The 18,484-nt window shown below is 40.6% G+C and overlaps 1 protein-coding gene across 1 annotated transcript in view; it reads left to right on the top strand.

Annotated features, from left to right (window-relative positions):
* Positions 1-18,484, top strand: part of LOC131202853 (biorientation of chromosomes in cell division protein 1-like 1) — a 46,324-nt gene that overhangs the window by 24,960 nt on the left and 2,880 nt on the right. The window contains exon 7 of the mRNA XM_058192326.1: positions 10,670-10,813. Coding sequence (XP_058048309.1) covers positions 10,670-10,813 — 144 coding nt within the window. The remainder of the gene's footprint in view (positions 1-10,669; positions 10,814-18,484) is intronic.

Genomic DNA, 18,484 nt, shown 5'->3' on the forward strand with positions numbered 1-18,484 from the left:
CTTTAAGTGGTTCAACCATCTCATTTTGTAAATTTTATAATAAACAGCTGTTAAAGCATTTGTACCTGGTGCTTTACCAATTTTAAGTTGCTTAATTGCTAACAAAATTTCCTCTGAAGTAATTAATTGATTCAGTTCTTCTCTTTGATTTTCTGTAAGCTCACAAATATTTTGTTGTTGTAAATATCTTTCTATCTCTATATCATCAATCATATCCCTAGTATACAACTTACTATAATACTCTAAAATGCTTTTTAATCAAATTCTTTTGATAAACTTCCTTACCCTATATTCTATTTTATCAATCATTCGTGATTTCTGTTTTTTCCTTATTAAATAGGCAAGCCATCTTCCTGGCTTATTGGCATTATTAAACGTATCATGTTTTACATATTGTAAATTAATTGCTACTTGATCTGCCATCAACATATTAAACTGACCTCTTAATATATTTATTGATTCTTTTATTTTACTATTTCCTGGGCTATTTATCAATAACTGTTCTTTCTTTTAATTTCCTCTTCCAATTCCTTTTCTTTTCTGCAATTTATTTTTGTATTTAATATTCATTTGTATAAGATTTCCTCTCATATAGGCCTTGCTAGCGTCCCAAATCATCTCTATAGATGTTTCTTTTTCATATTCATAATAAAAATTCCTTCATTTGCTTTTTACATTCATTTACATTTTGTTCATATTTAAACAAATTCTCATTCAACCTCCATGATCTCCTAGCCTCCTTTTCCCGATCAATTTCAATCCAAACGGACTATGATCAGATAGAGTTCTTGAACAAATCTTAGTCTTCTTCACTCTAGAATACAAATCATTAGAAATCAAAATAAAATCAATCCTCGAAATGATTGATGCCTGTCAGAAAAGAAGGTAAAATCCTCTCTTCTGTATTATGTTCTCTCCAAATATCTCTTAATTCCAAGTCCTCCATCATTTCAAAAAGCTGAGATTTGGTTGTTTCTTTCCAAATATTCAAGTAAATTTACAATTTGCCTCACATTATATCTCATCTGCCTACCCTTAATAAATCCTGATTGATCATTATGAATTATTTGATTCATCACTGGCATTAATCTATTAGCAAGTATCTTGGCAAATATCTTATAATCAGTATTTAAAAGTGATATAGGCCTATAATTCTCTGCTTTAATACCATCTCGATTTTCCTTCGTATTAGCAAAATAAAGGCTGTCCTCCATGAAGGGGAACATCTCCTCCCATTTGAATTTTATTAAATAACTCTTTAAGTGGTTCATCCATCTCATTTTGTAAATTTTTGTAATAAACAGCTGTTAAGCCATCTGTACCTGGTGCTTTACCAATTTTAAGTTGCTTAATTGCTAACAAAATTTCCTCTGAAGTAATTAATTGATTCAGTTCTTCTCTTTGATTTTCTGTAAGCTCACAAATATTTTGTTGTTGTAAATATCTTTCTATCTCTATATCATCAATCATATCCCTAGTATACAACTTACTATAATACTCTAAAATGCTTTTTAATCAAATTCTTTTGATAAACTTCCTTACCCTATATTCTATTTTATCAATCATTCGTGATTTCTGTTTTTTCCTTATTAAATAGGCAAGCCATCTTCCTGGCTTATTGGCATTATTAAACGTATCATGTTTTACATATTGTAAATTAATTGCTACTTGATCTGCCATCAACATGTTAAACTGACCTCTTAATATATTTATTGATTCTTTTATTTTACTATTTCCTGGGCTATTTATCAATAACTGTTCTTTCTTTTTAATTTCCTCTTCCAATTCCTTTTTTTTTTCCTGCAATTTATTTTTGTATTTAATATTCATTTGTATAAGATTTCCTCTCATATAGGCCTTGCTAGCGTCCCAAATCATCTCTATAGATGTTTCTTTTTTCATATTCATAATAAAAAATTCCTTCATTTGCTTTTTACATTCATTTACATTTTGTTCATATTTAAACAAATTCTCATTCAACCTCCATGATCTCCTAGCCTCCTTTTCCCGATCAATTTCAATCCAAACCGGACTATGATCAGATAGAGTTCTTGAACAAATCTTAGTCTTCTTCACTCTAGAATACAAATCATTAGAAATCAAAATAAAATCAATCCTCGAAAATGATTGATGCCTGTCAGAAAAGAAGGTAAAATCCCTCTCTTCTGTATTATGTTCTCTCCAAATATCTCTTAATTCCAAGTCCTCCATTATTTCAAAAAAAACCTTTTGATAATTTCGCCCTACTTGACATCTTCCTTAAACTTTTTTTATCTTTTTGAGTATCCAACACACCATTCCAATCACCCATTAATATATATGATTTATAATCCCAAAACACTATTCTTTTATGTAAAAACTTGAAAAAAATTTCTTGTTGTTGATTCGGAGCATAAACTCCTATTAATAATACCTTCTTTCCCTCCAACAAAAGTTCAATAGCAATGTATCTTCCTTGCTTATCCACCTCAATTAATTTTGCTGATATATCCTTTTTTATATATATAACTAAACCATTTTTTTTTCCAAAGAGGAGGCAACAAAATGTACCCCCAGTTTTGAGTTTATCAAATATTTCTGGTCTAAAGATCTAATATGTGTTTCTTGTAAACAGGTAATGTCATTTTTAAATTGTTTCAAATAATGAAATACTTTCCTTCTCTTCTGTGAATTCAGGCCATTAACATTCCAAGATAATAGTTTAATTGCCATTATCGGCCAAAGGAAACTTTTGGAACACCAGCCGCAGATCACATTTTACTTTAGGCCTTGCTCCTCCCACTGTTTCCGTTGTAGTAGTTGCCAGTTGTTGTTGTGCCTTCATCTCTTGTTCCTTGCGTTTAGCAGCAGCTCTTGTCAGCCTTTGTTCTTTTGAATCTAAACCCATCGTAGCCTCCGGATGCCCTTCAAGGAAGCCCCATGTAGAGAGCGTTGCAGTAATCCAGGCGAGATGTCACGAGGGCGTGAGTGACCGTGCATAGGGCCTCCCGGTCCAGAAAGGCGCAACTGGCGCACCAGGCGAACCTGGTGAACGCTCTCCTGGAGACGGCCGTCAAATGATCTTCTAGAGACAGCCGCTCATCCAGGAGGACGCTGTTGCGCACCTCTCCATCGGGGCCAGTGACTCGCCACCGATGGTCAGCCGCTGATTTAGCTGACTGTACCGGGATGCCGCATCCACAGCCACTCTGTCTTGGAGGGATTGAGCTTGAGCCTGTTTCTCCCCATCCAGACCAGACGGCCTCCAGACACCGGGACAGCACTGATAGCTTCGTTGGGGTGGTCCGTGTAGAAAAGTACAGCTGGGTGTCATCCGCATACAGCTGGTACTTCACACCGAAACCTCTGATGATCTCACCCAGCGGCTTCATGTAGATAAACAGAAGGGCGAGATAAACCCTCGGCACCCCACAAGTGAGGCGCCTGGGCCGACCTCTGCCCCCTGTCAACATCGACTGCAACCGGTCGGAGAGATAGGAGGAGAACCACCGATAACGGTGCCTCCCACTCCCAATCCTCCAACTCGCAGCAGGATACCATGGTTGATGGTATCGAAAGCCGCTGAGAGGTCTAATAGGACCAGGGCAGAGGAACAACTATCCTGGCCTCAGAGATCATCCACCAACGATGCCGTCTCTTGTAACTGGAAACCACTGGAATTCTAGATAGACAGTATATGATTTATAATCCCAAAACACTATTCTTTTATGTAAAAACTTGAAAAAAATTTCTTGTTGTTGATTCGGAGCATAAACTCCTATTAATAATACCTTCTTTCCCTCCAACAAAAGTTCAATAGCAATGTATCTTCCTTGCTTATCCACCTCAATTAATTTTGCTGATATATCCTTTTTTATATATATAACTAAACCATTTTTTTTTTCCAAAGAGGAGGCAACAAAATGTACCCCCAGTTTTGAGTTTATCAAATATTTCTGGTCTAAAGATCTAATATGTGTTTCTTGTAAACAGGTAATGTCATTTTTAAATTGTTTCAAATAATGAAATACTTTCCTTCTCTTCTGCGGTGAATTCAGGCCATTAACATTCCAAGATAATAGTTTAATTGCCATTATCGGCCAAAGGAAACTTTTGGAACACCAGCCGCAGATCACATTTTACTTTAGGCCTTGCTCCTCCCACTGTTTCCGTTGTAGTAGTTGCCAGTTGTTGTTGTGCCTTCATCTCTTGTTCCTTGCGTTTAGCAGCAGCTCTTGTCAGCCTTTGTTCTTTTGAATCTAAACCCGTCGTAGGTATTTCCAATACTTGTAATAAATCTTCTTCCATCACAATCTGTTCTTGTACCTGCTTCACTTCTCTTTCCTTCACTTCAACCTCCCTTCTTCTAGCTTCCAATGGGGGAAGACTTCCAACTTTTAATACCTCAACATAAAATTCAGTGTCTTAGACTTTAAAAGAGCTGATTTTAACAAACTTAATGTCAGGGTTCCAAGTAACACCCCCAACGAAAGAAGACGCCAAGGCTAGAAGTTCCTCAAAGTTCCATTTTATTAAAGATGTCATATTGGCACATCTGGGAAAACCCAAATCTGAAAGCTTTCAGGTTTTCCCCACCCAAAAGAAAGTCCAAGTTCCTTCCCCTGCACCAATATGTCTATCACATTGTCCAATCAATACACCATCCCAACTGGAGATGCCTCTCAGTCACGCCACTCCAAGTTCAGGCAGAATATCCTTGACTCCCAGAGAAAAGAATGTTATTGTGACTAGATACCTCTACAACTCCATACAATCCCCCCTCTCAGTTTCTCACAGCACTGAGTGTGGCAGTTCTGAAGATCCAAAGAAAAAGATGGCCTCCAGGGCTGACACTTCGATAGAGCTTGGGAAGGATTCCATGGATGAACATCTTAAAAGGGGAAAACAACTCAAGAAGCTTGGAAAACTCTGAAAAATATTATTATCAAAGGCCAGTCCAATTCAATACCACTGAAAAAGAATAACAAGAAATCCAAGAAGAAACCAGTGTGGTTATAAAAAGAACTGATAAACTGAAAGACAAAAAGAATAAGTACAAAAAATGGGAAGAGGAACATATAACTAAAGTTCAAAATGAAGTAAGACTTGCAATAAACGTCCGAAATTATTTTTAAAAAGTTTCAACATATAAAAAACACAAAAAAAGTCAAGGAAACAATTGGTCCACTATCGAGAGAAGCAAGGCAAGGAAGAAACAGGCAGTAGAGAGAAAACAGAGCTGCTTAATTCATTCTTTGCACATGACTTCATGCAAAAAGATAATACAGCCTATACCAAACCATAATCTTAAAAGACAGATTAGGAATACCAATTAAAATAAGCAAGAAAATGAGGTAAGAGAATACCTGTCCACTCTACACAAGTTCAGATTACTGGTACCTGATTCATTTATATCCCAGATTTCTGAAGGAACTGGCATACTTCAGAACCACTGAACCATAACTTTCAAAGATCCTGGACCATTAGGGAACTACCAGAGGACTACAAAAGAGTTGATGTGGTTCCCATCTTCAAAAAAAAGGGGGGGGGAACAGTTCCAGGAAACTACAGACCAATAAATCTGACATCAATACCTGGGAAGATCCTGGAAAAGATAAGCAACAGATCTGGGAACACCTAGAAGCAAGCAAAGTTATAACCAAAAACCAACATGGGTTTGTCAAAAACAGATCATTCCAAACCAATCTTATTTCACTCTTTGACAAAGTGATTAAATCAGTGGACCAGCAAAATACAGTGGATATATTATACTTGGATTTGGTAAGGCATTTGACTATTAGACTATGACCTACTTTTTTGGTAAAATAAAAAAATGTGGGATAGACAGCATCACCACCACATGGATTTGTAGCAAAATGTAGTCCTTAATGGAACTATATCTACATGGAGGGAAGTAAGCAGTGGGGTACCTCAAGATTCTGTTTTAGGCACAGTACTCTTCAACATCTTCATAAACTATTTCAATGAGGGAATAGAAGGGGAAACTCATCAAATTTGCAGACAACACTAAACTGGCAGGAATAGCCAACACCTCAAAAAATAGGTCAAGAATCAGATAGATCTCAACAGACTTGAACACGGGGCCCAATCTAACAAAATGAAATTCAAAGTAGAGGAAAGTAAAGTTTTATACTTAATGCAAGAAAAATAAAGGTACAGATTAGGTGAAACCTGGCTCAATTGCAGTATCTGATCCTAGTGGACAATCACTTAAATATGAGCTTGCAATGTACAGCAACAGCCAAAAATGTCAATGCAGTCTTAGGTTGCATTAACAGAGAGATAGACTCAAGATCACATGAAGTATTTATACAGCTTTATTAAGCCTTAGTAACACTATACTTAGAATATTACATCCAATTTTGGTCACCATATTATAAAAAAGATGTTGAGACTCTGGAAATAGTGCAGAAAAGAGCAATAAAGATGATTAGGGGGCTGGAGGCTAAAACCTATGAATAACAGTTGCAGGAATTGGATATGTCTAGTCTAGTGAAAAGAAGGACCAGGGAAGACATGATAGCAGTGTTCCAGTATTTGAGGGGCTGCCACAAAGAAGATAGAATAGAATAGAATAGAATTTTATTGGCCAAGTGTGATTGGACACACAAGGAATTTGTCTTGGTGCATATGCTCTCAGTGTACATAAAAGAAAAGATACGTTCATCAAGGTACAACATTTACAACACAATTGATGGTCAATATATCAATATAAATCATAAGGATTGCCAGCAACAAGTTATAATCATACAGTCATAAGTGGAAAGAGATTGGTGATGGGAACTATGAAACGATTAATAGTGCAGATTCAGTAAATAGTCTGACAGTGTTGAGGGAATTATTTGTTTAGCAGAGTGATGGCCTTCGGGAAAAAACTGTTCTTGTGTCTAGTTGTTCTGGTGTGCAGTGCTCTATAGCGTCGTTTTGAGGGTAGGAGTTGAAACAGTTTATGTCCAGGATGCGAGGGATCTGCAAATATTTTCACGGCCCTCTTCTTGATTCGTGCAGTATACAGGTCCTCAATGGAAGGCAAGTTGGTAGCAATTATTTTTTCTGCAGTTCTAATTATCCTCTGAAGTCTGTGTTTTTCTTGTTGGGTTGCAGAACCAAACCAGACAGTTATAGAGGTGCAAATGACAGACTCAATAATTCCTCTGTAGAATTGGATCAGCAGCTCCTTGGGCAGTTTGAGCTTACTGAGTTGGCGCAGAAAGAACATTCTTTGTTGTCCTTTTTTAATGATGTTTTTGATGTTAGCTGTCCATTTGAGATCTTGCGATATGATAGAACCCAGAAATTTGAAGGTTTCTACTGTTGATACTGTGTTGTCAAGTATTGTGAGATGGAGTATTATTGATGGAGTCAATAATAATACTGTTTAGGTATACATCATAATAATCTTTCAACTTCTAAGATTTACATATACATTGTAGTTATAATGTATTGTATTTTGTAACATTATGCATATTAATGTTTTTTCCATTTCTACTTTCTACCTCTTTTTTCTAATCCCTAATACAATTCTCATATTAAAAAGTATGTATCTATCCATCATCTTTATTATTTAAGGATACATGGTAGTAGTCTTTCAACTTCTAACATTTACATATACATAATAGTTATAGTAGCTTATATCGTGTGACAGTATGCATAATAACATTTTCCCAATTTCTAATTTCTAGTTTTATTTTCTAATCTAAAACAAATCTCGTATTAAGAGATATTCTGCATCTATCCATCATCTCTTGCCCTTTTTAGTATTTCAACTCTTATTGACATTTTGGTCAATCTCCCACGCTCCTCCCTTGGGATCTTGTATCCCTCTATATTATTTCATGTTTAAATATTTCCTCTGCCTCCATATCTGCCTCTTGTTGTCTACTGTCTAAAATACCCATCAATGACTCTTTCATTCCTTCTAGGGCAGGGGTCAGCAACTCGCGGCTCCGGAGCCACAATCGGCTCTTTGGGCCCTCTGCCACGGCTCCCTGTCCCATCACTGTGGCTGAGCCAGGAATGTGCGCATGCGCGGGGAAACCCTCCTCAAGCAAGCACCAAAGCTCAGGAAAGGCACGAAGTGGGCAGCGGCTCACTTAAGGAGTGAGGGGGTTACAAGAGGAGGGGGGAAGGAAAGTGCAGAAGCTAAGCTGCCCTGTACGCCACACTTCACGCCACATTTGCACGTAAGGCAGCCTTCGCTTCCTGTTGCTTCGGGCTGGAGTCCAAAAAAGAAATAAGGGGCAGGGCCAACCAGTGATGGGACAAGAATGGAAACTCTTCACTTTGAAATGGCAATAGAAATCAATCCCCAAGGTAATTATTATTTATGTTGTATAAGAGAGAGAGTAACATATTGCTTTGCCAATTCACATGACTTCCTAATATGCAACTATTACACATCCACATTAACTTTTCAATTGCCTCAACAGAGTTAAAGTTACTCCCTCAGGAAAGGCGTGTTCTGTCTCTCCCTCCGCGCTCGACCGAAGAGCTGCCGGAGGTGGGCGATGATCTGGCAAGCCGATGGTCAGAGCATTAGAGGGGAAGATGGGGGAGGGACAGACACAGATACAGAAAGTGGGGGAGAGGTAGAGATGGGGAGAGAGACAGAATGGTTTTGTGTCTGTATAGGTATGGCTAGGGCGTCATGTGACTGGGTGGGAGAGTGACATTGAGTTGGCCATGCCCACCCAGGTTTTGTGGCTCCTGATGTGTTGTTGTTTTTTCTGTAGGAAATGGGTCCAAGTGGCTCTTTAAGTGTTTAAAGTTGCCGACCCCTGTTCTAGGGGATCTTTCTCTTTACTCTCTTTCTACATTTTGGCCTCTTGAAAAATAGTCTACCTTCTCTATTTCAAGAATTTTTACTATCTCTTCTGTAACTTTATCTACTTGTGTCATTTGTTGATGTATCTACTCTATTCTTTCCTCTACTCCTTCTGAATTTTCCTCTATTGTCTGCATTGTTTGTTCATTTTTCATTTATCATTTGCTGGGGATTTCCTGATAACATATCTGTATCGTACTTCAGTTTCATCATCTCCCTATGGTTCCTTGTCATAGCTTTGTGGATATCTTGAAGCATTAATAGTATTTCTGTTTGGGATGTATTTGTTCTTCCTTGTAACATTTTGCTTTATTTTAGTGGGCTAAAAGATACTCAGCAATCCATCCAGGTCCCAATGTCCCAAGTGTCCAAAAACATCAAAAAGCCAATATTAGAAGAATATTACTCAGTCCCTGAACTGTTCCTCAAAATTCACAGTCTGCTATTTTGCTTCTTCTGAATTATTCATATTTGTAGATCTTCTTTAGTTTTTCTTCTTTCGCCTCGTAAAATATTCCATCAAATAGTATTTGTAATCCAGAATGGCCCACCAAATTTCCCCATGTCTCATTAATTCACAAAATCAGGTGTTTGGTTTCAAGGGTAATTCTTTTTATTTATAATCCACACTTCTTTGAGAAATTTCAAAAGGCTCACCAGAAAGCCACTTCTCTTAAATAGTATAGTGCCATGATGGCGAATCTATGGCACCTGTGCCCAAAGTGACACACGGAGCCGTGTTGCCTGGCAAGCACAGCGTCGCCCGTTCCTCTTCCGGGTTTCTGGCGTGCATGCACCTGCAACGATCAGCTGGCCTTTTTGCATGTGGCAGTGCTGGAAACAGGAAGAGGTGATCTTCCGTTTTCCTGCGTGAGCATGTGCGCCAGCTAGCTAATTGTCACATGCGCATGCACCCCAGAAACCTGGTAGACTAAACCGTAAGTTCATTTTCAGCTGTGCGCATGCACCCTGGGCAGCTCCTCTTCTGGGTTGTGGCCCAGACAAGCGCACATGCACTCCCTTTTCGGCATTCGGTGCCGAAAAGGTTCGCCATCACTGGTATAGAGTTTCCTGCTTGAGCAGGAGGTTGGACTACAAGGTGTCCAAGGTCCCTTCCAACTCTGTTATTCTGTTACCCTATGATTGTAATAGCTGCTTTTATTAAAATCAGATGTAACAGCAGACTTGCTCTTCAGGGGATCAGATATTTTTATATCTTAATTTTTTTTGCTAGTGTTTCTTAGGACAATATGTAGCCATATCCCTTCATGTATTTACAGAAGGAGGCTCACCAGCAGCCACTGTGAGGCACCCTTGCTTGATGGCCATTCTTGAAATGAAACCACCAGTTCTGCTTTTCTGTCATATTATATTGATAAATCTGGTATTTTAGAAATTTAATTGACACTCCATTTCAGAAATCTCCTCAGTATCCTTCATTTATATGTAAAATAAGAGAGATTCATTTATTTCTTAATGGTCTATAAAATGACTACAGAAAACCACCAAGTTATTATTTTGTTTTGCATCTAAGAGACCTAGAAGTGATCCACACACTCCCTACATTTTTCTCACTTTAAAATGTCAACCCCATCTCTCTGCCTGCCTCCCTCTCTCTCCGTCCCTCCCTCCCTCCCTCTCTCTCTCTCTCTCTCTCTCTCTCTCTCTCTCTCTCTCTCTCTCTCTCTCTCTCTCTCTCTCATTGAAGTCAGATGTTTTTATATAAGAATGTGGGAACATTATAGACTCTCCCAAGCTCCAGTTTTTGGGATTATCCTTTTAATTGATCATTTTAACTGGTCCTAAAAAAGCCCCTTCTTCAGTATTTGTACTTATTTTTTTCAGGAAGCAGCCAAACAAGCCAACAACCCGGGCCTCATTGAAAAGCCAGAATCCATCCCCAGCTCTTCCTACAAATCGTCGGAAATTAGCAGAGAAGAAGCAGTCATCTGCCACTGCAAAAGTGAACAAAAGTCTTCGCTTGGCCCAGTAAGTGGAAAGAAAAATAACTTGAGATTCTCCTCCTTCCTTTTGTTTGATCATTACTACCCAAAATGATGGCACAGTATTGGTGGGATAACTACAAGACATGAGTCCTGTCATGGTTCTGAGTAATGCTCCCAATCAGTTCAACACTCTGAAGCCTTGGCTTCCTCAAAAATCCTGTTTATTGGGTACAACATATCAGCGTGGTCAAATGTGAAACCCTGAATAATTTCCATGGTTTCAGTACAATTAAAGAATAGGTACTGGCCACCCACCTTGTGTCACAGATCACATTAGTCAAACAAGCAGACTTCTCAACACTCCCTCCTGCCATTGCTAGAGCACATTGGTCCAGCCTTGGTTCTCAGGAGCCTTATCTTTGTTATACCAGGCAAATTGGGGGGAAACATTCTACATTCCATAAGTCCCCCTCTTCCCCCCCCCCCATAAGTATGGCAACTAAGAAACGAAGCAAGAAAAATATGACTTCGGCTAGAGTTGTTTTGAGAGTTGACAGCTTATTTCTGTTATGCTCTAGAAGCATCTGGCTGTCTATTACTGAATATCAGATATGATCTGGCAGGGGCTTCTCTGTTACTGTGCTTAAAAGATAGCTTCCAGCATTTACCAAAATTTTGAGGGTAACGTATCATTTATCTTGTTTATTTTTTTTCATTCACGTAAAATATGAGCTACTTTGCTTCAATACAGTTTATTTACTTTTGTAATATCATAGTTCGAAACCCAAAAATCACAGCATCTGTATTTCTCTGGAGCAGCCTTATAGGGTAGAAACACTTGTTGACAAGCAAGTGGCAGTCCAGAACTCATTGTAAGATGAAGGTGTTATTGACTACAGGAAAAGCCAGACACCCAAATTTGGAAGATTGAGCATGAAAGATAGTTCCTCATGCTAGCCAAAACTGAGGGATCCATAGGAAGAGAAAATAAGCTATATAAGACAAGTATCTCATGGCTCAGCCAGGTATCAAATTGTTATGTGCATGAATCAGTAGTGCTCAGGATCCGAAAAGATCTTGACAGACTTGAACAATGGGCCCTGTCCAACGAAATGAAATTTAATGTGGAGAAAAGCAAGGTTTACACTTAGGCAGGAAAAACCAAAGGTTTTTCAGATCAGGCAAAAGTACAGATCAGGCAAAAATAGGCTCAAAACAGTAATTGTGAGAGGGACCTTGGAATCCTAGTGGATGATCACTTAAAGATGAGCCAGCAGTGTGCAGCAACCGCCAAAATAGCTAATACAATCCTTGGTTGTATAAAAAGACTCATGGAATCAAGATCATGTTAAGTGTTAGTACCGCTTTATAAAACCTTAGAAAGGCAAGAATACTGGAATACTGCATCCAGTTTTTGTCACCACATTATAAAAAGGATGTTGCAACTTTGGAAAAAATGCAGAGAAGAGTAACTAAAATGATTAAAGGCCTAGAGACTAAATCATATGAAGAATGGTTGCAGGAATTGGGTATGGCTAGTCTAGAGAAAAGAAAGACTACAGGTGACATGATAACAGTATTGCCAAAAAGAAGAAGGGCTCAACTTATTTCCAAAGCAGCAGAAGGCAAGACAAGAAACAGTGGATGGAAACTAATCAAGAAAGAAGCAACCTGGAAATAAGGAGAAACTTCCTAACAGTGAGAACAATTAACCAGTGGAACAGCTTGCCCTCAGAAGTTGTGGGTGCTTCATCACTGGGGGATTTTAAGAAGAGACTGGATAGCCACCAGTATAGGGTCTCCTTGAGCAGAGGGTTGGACTAGAAGACCTCCAAGGTCCCTTCCAACTCTATTCTAATTGTTTGAATCTAAATGTAATTGTAATAATTGGGCTAAAGAGAAAGAATGCTTAGGATATGCAGTCTTCCAGAGTCTCTTATAATTATGGCAGTTCATAAATACAATAGGTCAGTAAGCAAGCATAACCGTAACAATATGCCATATCATTTTATTTAGTTGAAAAATAGAACCTGGAGTATTTAAGCAGAACCCTCATTGAAGAATACAGTTTTTTTTTTATTGAAAAAGTTTTAACAAACAAAAACATTTTTCCCCTTTTTCCCCCCCTCCCCCCCACAAAACCCCCTTCCCCTCCTTCCTCCCCGGCTTCCGGGTCAATCACAAGGTATTGTTATACATAAACCAAACATAGAGTAAAATTTTCCCTTCTAATCCAATTAACCTCATCCAAATCTTTTCATTTCCCAACCCCCCCATTACATAAAATAATACTTCCTAATTATTCAAAGGCAATCTGATATTTCTTAATCTGATATCTGTTTTGTAAATAATCAATCCATTTTTTCCATTCAATTAAATATCTTTCCTGCGTATTGTCTTTCAAAAAAGCTGAGATTTTAGCCATCTCAGCCAAGTTAGTAACTTTCAATATCCATTCTTCTATTGTAGGTAACTCTTTTTTCTTCCAATATTGTCCAATCAACAGCCTTGCTGCTGTTATTAAATTCAGAATCAATTTAGTCTCAATCCCTGTACAATCCGTTATAATTCCCAAAAGGAAAATTGCGGCAGGAACTTTATCTTCTTCTTCAGGACATTTTGAATAATCCACCAAATTCTTATCCAAAAGGCCTTAATTTTCTTGCAAGTCCACCAAATATGAAAATATGTAGCGTCATCACAGTCACACCTCCAACATTTCGCTTGGATATCAGGATACATACATGATAATTTTTTAGGATCTAAGTGCCATCTATAAAACATCTTATAAAAATTTTCCCTTAAATTCTGTGCTTGTGTAAACTTAACATTTCTAACCCAGATTTTCTCCCATGTTTCCAACATTATTGGTTCCTGAATATTCTGTGCCCATTTTATCATACAGTCCTTTACCAAATCCTTTTCCGAATCTATTTCAAGCAACATATTATACAATCTCTTTATATGCTCCTGGGTCTGATTTCTAATTTGCTTTATTAACTTTTCCTCCCTTTGCATTATACCAATTTTTTGATCTTCTTTCCATCTAGCACTTAGTTGCCCATATTGAAACCAAGTATAATTCCTCCCTTCTTCATTTAATACTTGTAGTGATTTTAATTGCAATCTACCTCCTTCAGCATACAAAAGTTCTTTATAAGTAATCATTTCCTGTTTCTGTTCTATATTTATATACTCTATTGCATGTCTGGGGCTCGCCCATATAGGAATCTTATAGTCTAGTTTATAAGAATATTTTTTCCAGACCCGCAAAAGAGCACTTCTCAACACATGATTCTTAAAAGCCCTATCCACTTTTTTTCATAAAATAAATACGCATGCCATCCAAGTCTAGAGCCGAGGGAGTCCACTGTGCCTCAGATAGCTGGTTGTGAATCCCTCCTTGTGAAGTGGGGCCATAGGAATCAGATGGGTCTGTTGATCGCGTACCTGGCACCTTGCTGCGTGACTACAGCCCTGCCTGAGCTACTAGAGGTGCTTGCTGGGGTGGCGGTTGAGATTCCCAGACTTTTGGTCATGGGGGACTTCAACTTGCCATCGGCCGGCTTATCATCAACGGTAGCTCAGGAGTTCCTGGCTTCCATGACGGCCATGGACCTGATTCAAGTAACTGATGGCCCCACACACACGGGGGGAGGCACACTAGATCTGATTTTTATCTCTGGACAGTGGATTAATGATCTGGTATTAGGAGATTTAATGACGGAACCGGTGTCATGGTCGGATCATTTTCTCCTTCGCCTGGACTTTCAGACAGCCGCTCACCACCGCAGGGAGACAGAGCCAATGCGTTGGTTCCGTCCCAGGCGCCTGATGGACCCTGAGAGGTTCCGGACGGAGCTTGGGCCGTTTCCTGAGGATCTTGCCCACGGCACGACTGAAGAACTTGTTGCGGCCTGGGAGCGGGCCGCGACGGGGGCTTTGGACCGTGTCGTGCCTTTGCGGCCTCTGACCCAGCGCAGATCTCACTTGGCTCCTTGGTTCTCTGAGGAGCTGAGGGAGATGAAACGCCGGAGAAGAGAGAGTACCTGGAGGTCTAGCCGTTCCGAGGCTGATCAGACACTAGTGAGATCTTTTACTAAGACCTACCTAGTGGCAATGAGGGAGGCGAAACGTTCCTACGTTTCCACCCTCATTGCATCGGCAGATAACCGCCCGGCCGCCCTGTTCCGGGTGACTCGCTCCCTCCTTCATCAGGAGGGGCGGGATGACCCCCTACAGGGACGTGCTGAGGAGTTTAACGGTTATCTATACGATAAAATTGTTCAGCTTCGGGATAGTCTAGACCAAAATTGCGATGATCCAAGTGGGATGGCAGAGGCACGTCTTGTTGAGGTTATTTGGGATGAGTTTGAGACTGTGGTTCTCGAGGAAGTGGACAGGTTACTGGGGAGGCTACATGTGACCACATGTTTACTGGACCCGTGTCCTTCCTGGCTGGTGCTGGCTACTCAGGAAGTGACACGAGGCTGGCTCCGGGGAATTATAAATGCTTCATTGATGGAAGGGGTTTTCCCCGCTGCTTTGAAAGAGGCAGTGGTGAGACCCCTCCTCAAGAAGCCTTCCCTGGACCCAGCTATTTTGGGAAACTATCGTCCTGTCTCCAACCTTCGCTTTGTGGCGAAGGTTGTAGAGAGTGTGGTTGCATGGCAGCTTCCCAGGTTCCTGGATGAAGCTGTCTATCTAGACCCGTTCCAGTCCGGCTTCCGGGCCGGTCACAGTACGGAGACAGCTTTGGTCGCGTTGGTGGATGACCTCTGGAGGGCCAGGGATAGGGGTTGTTCCTCTGCCCTGGTCCTATTAGATCTCTCAGCGGCGTTTGATACCATCGACCATGGTATCTTGCTGCACCGGTTGGAGGGGTTGGGAGTGGGAGGCACCGTTTATCGGTGGTTCTCCTCCTATCTCTCCGACCGGTCGCAGACGGTGTTGACAGGGGGGCAGAGGTCGACCGCGAGGCACCTTACTTGTGGGGTGCCTCAGGGGTCGATTCTCTCGCCCCTCCTGTTCAACATCTACATGAAGCCGCTGGGTGAGGTCATCAGTGGTTTCGGGGTGAGTTATCATCTGTATGCTGATGATACTCAGCTGTACTTTTCCACCCCGAACCACCCCAACGAAGCTGTCGAAGTGCTGTCCCGGTGTCTGGAAGCTGTACAGGTCTGGATGGGGAGAAACAGACTCAAGCTCAATCCCTCCAAGACGGAGTGGCTGTGGATGCCAGTACCCCGGTACAGTCAGCTGCAGCCGCGCTGGCTGTGGGGGGCGAGTTATTGGCCCCAACGGAGAGGGTGCGCAACTTGGGTGTCCTCTTGGATGGGCGACTGTCGTTTGACGATCATTTGGCGGCTGTCTCCAAGAGGGCCTTCCACCAAGTACGCTTGGTGCGCCAGTTGCGCCCCTTTCTTGACCGGGATGCCTTATGCACGGTCACTCATGCCCTTGTCACTTCCCGCTTGGACTATTGCAATGCTCTCTACATGGGGCTGCCCTTGAAGTGCACTCGGAGGCTGCAGCTAGTCCAGAATGCAGCTGCGCGGGTAATAGTGGGGGCAACTCGTTGCTCCCATGTAACACCAATCCTGCGCAGCTTGCACTGGCTTCCTGTGGTCTTTCGGGTGCGCTTCAAGATTTTGGTTACCACCTTTAAAGCGCTCCATGGCTTAGGACCCGGGTACTTATGGGACCGCCTGCTGTTACCTTGTGCCTCCCACCGACCCGTACGCTCACACAGAGAGGGCCTTCTCAGGGTGCCGTCCGCCAAGCAATGTCGGCTGGCGGCCCCCAGGGGAAGGGCCTTCTCTGTTGGAGCTCCTACGCTCTGGAATGAACTTCCCCCCGGTTTACGTCAATTGCCTGGTCTTCGGGCCTTTCGGCGTGAGCTGAAAACGCACCTATTTATTCAAGCGGGACTGGATTGAAATTTTATTGGGGTATTTATGTTTTAAGATTTTAAATGGTTTTAAAATTTCGGCCACATTATAATATTTCTTTTTAACTTCTTTTTAATGTTTATATATTGAATTTTTACTTGGCTGTACACCGCCCTGAGTCCTCCGGGAGAAGGGCGGTATAAAAATCGAAATAAATAAATAAATATAACAAGTCATAACCTTCTATATTCAAAATTCTTTCCTCCATTAAATTAAACCAGTCACTTATTACTGAAAGGGCTACTGCTTCATAATATAGTTTAAAATTAGGCATTTTTAGGCCACCTCTTTCCCGTGAGTCCTGAATTATTTTCATTTTAACCCTCGCCTTTTTACCTTGCCATATAAATTTATTAATCCCAATCTGCCAATCCTCCAAATTTTTATCTTTCTTAATTATTGGTATCATCTGGAACAGAAACAAAAATCTAGGTAACACATTCATTTTGATAACCTACTACTAGATAAAGTAGAAAAATGTGGGTTTGACAGCACCACCACCAGATGGATTCGTAACTGGCTGACCAACCGCACTCAACGTGTAGTCCTCAACGGAACTACATGCACATGGAGGGAAGTATGCAGTGGAGTACCCCAAGGCTCTGTTTTAGGCCCAGTACTCTTCAACATCTTCATCAATGACTTGGACGAGGGGATAGATGGGGAACTCATCAAATTTGCAGATGACACCAAGCTGGCAGGAATAGCCAACACTCCAGAAGATAGGCTCAAGTTACAGAAAGATCTTGACAGACTTGAACATTGGGCGCTATCTAACAAAATGAAATTCAACAGTGAAAAAAGCAAGGTTCTACATTTAGGCCAAAAAAACAAAATGCACCAGTACCGTATATGTGGTACCTTGCTCAATAGTAGTACCTGTGAGAGGGATCTTGGAGTCCTAGTGGATAACCATTTAGATATGAGCCAGCAGTGTGCAGCAGCTGTTAAAAAAGCCAACACAGTTCTGGGCTGCATAAACAGAGGATAGAACCAAGATCACGTGAAGTGTTAGTGCCACTTTATAATGCCTTGGTAAGGCCCCACTTGGAATATTGCATCCAGTTTTGGTCGCCACGATGTAAAAAGATGTTGAGACTCTAGAAAGAGTGCAGAGAAGAGCAACAAAGATGATTAGGGGACTGGAGGATAAAACATATGAAGAACGGTTGCAGGAACTGGGTATGTCTAGTTTAACAAAAAGAAGGACTAGGGGAGACATGATAGCTGTGTTCCAATATCTTAGGGGCTGCCACAAAGAAGAGGGAGTCAGACTGTTCACCAAAGCACCTGAGGGTAGAACAAGAAGCAATGGGTGGAAACTGATCAAAGAAAGAAGCAACTTAGAACTAAGGAGAAATTTCCTGACAGTTAGAACAATTAATAAGTGGAACGACTTGCCTTCAGAAGTTGTGAATGCTCCAACACTGGAAATTTTTAAGAAAATGTTGGATAACCATCTGACTGAGATGGTGTAGGGTTTCTTGCCTGGGCAGGGGGTTGGACTAGAAGGCCTCCAAGGTCCCTTCCAACTCTGATGTTATGTTATGTTATGTTATGATAGCCGCAATCCTCCCCAATAGCGATAGCTGCAATTTTTTCCAGACACTCATATCATTCTGAACTTTTTGCCATACCAAGTTATAATTATTCTTATAAAGTTTCTTGTTCGATGAGCTAATATAAACCCCTAAGTATTTAACCTTTTTTACCACCTCAAATCCTGTTATTTCCTCTAGTTTTTGTTTCTGTTGTTTAGA

Source organism: Ahaetulla prasina, chromosome 8, assembly GCF_028640845.1.
Source record: "Ahaetulla prasina isolate Xishuangbanna chromosome 8, ASM2864084v1, whole genome shotgun sequence".
Classification (NCBI taxonomy): Eukaryota; Metazoa; Chordata; class Lepidosauria; order Squamata; family Colubridae; genus Ahaetulla; species Ahaetulla prasina.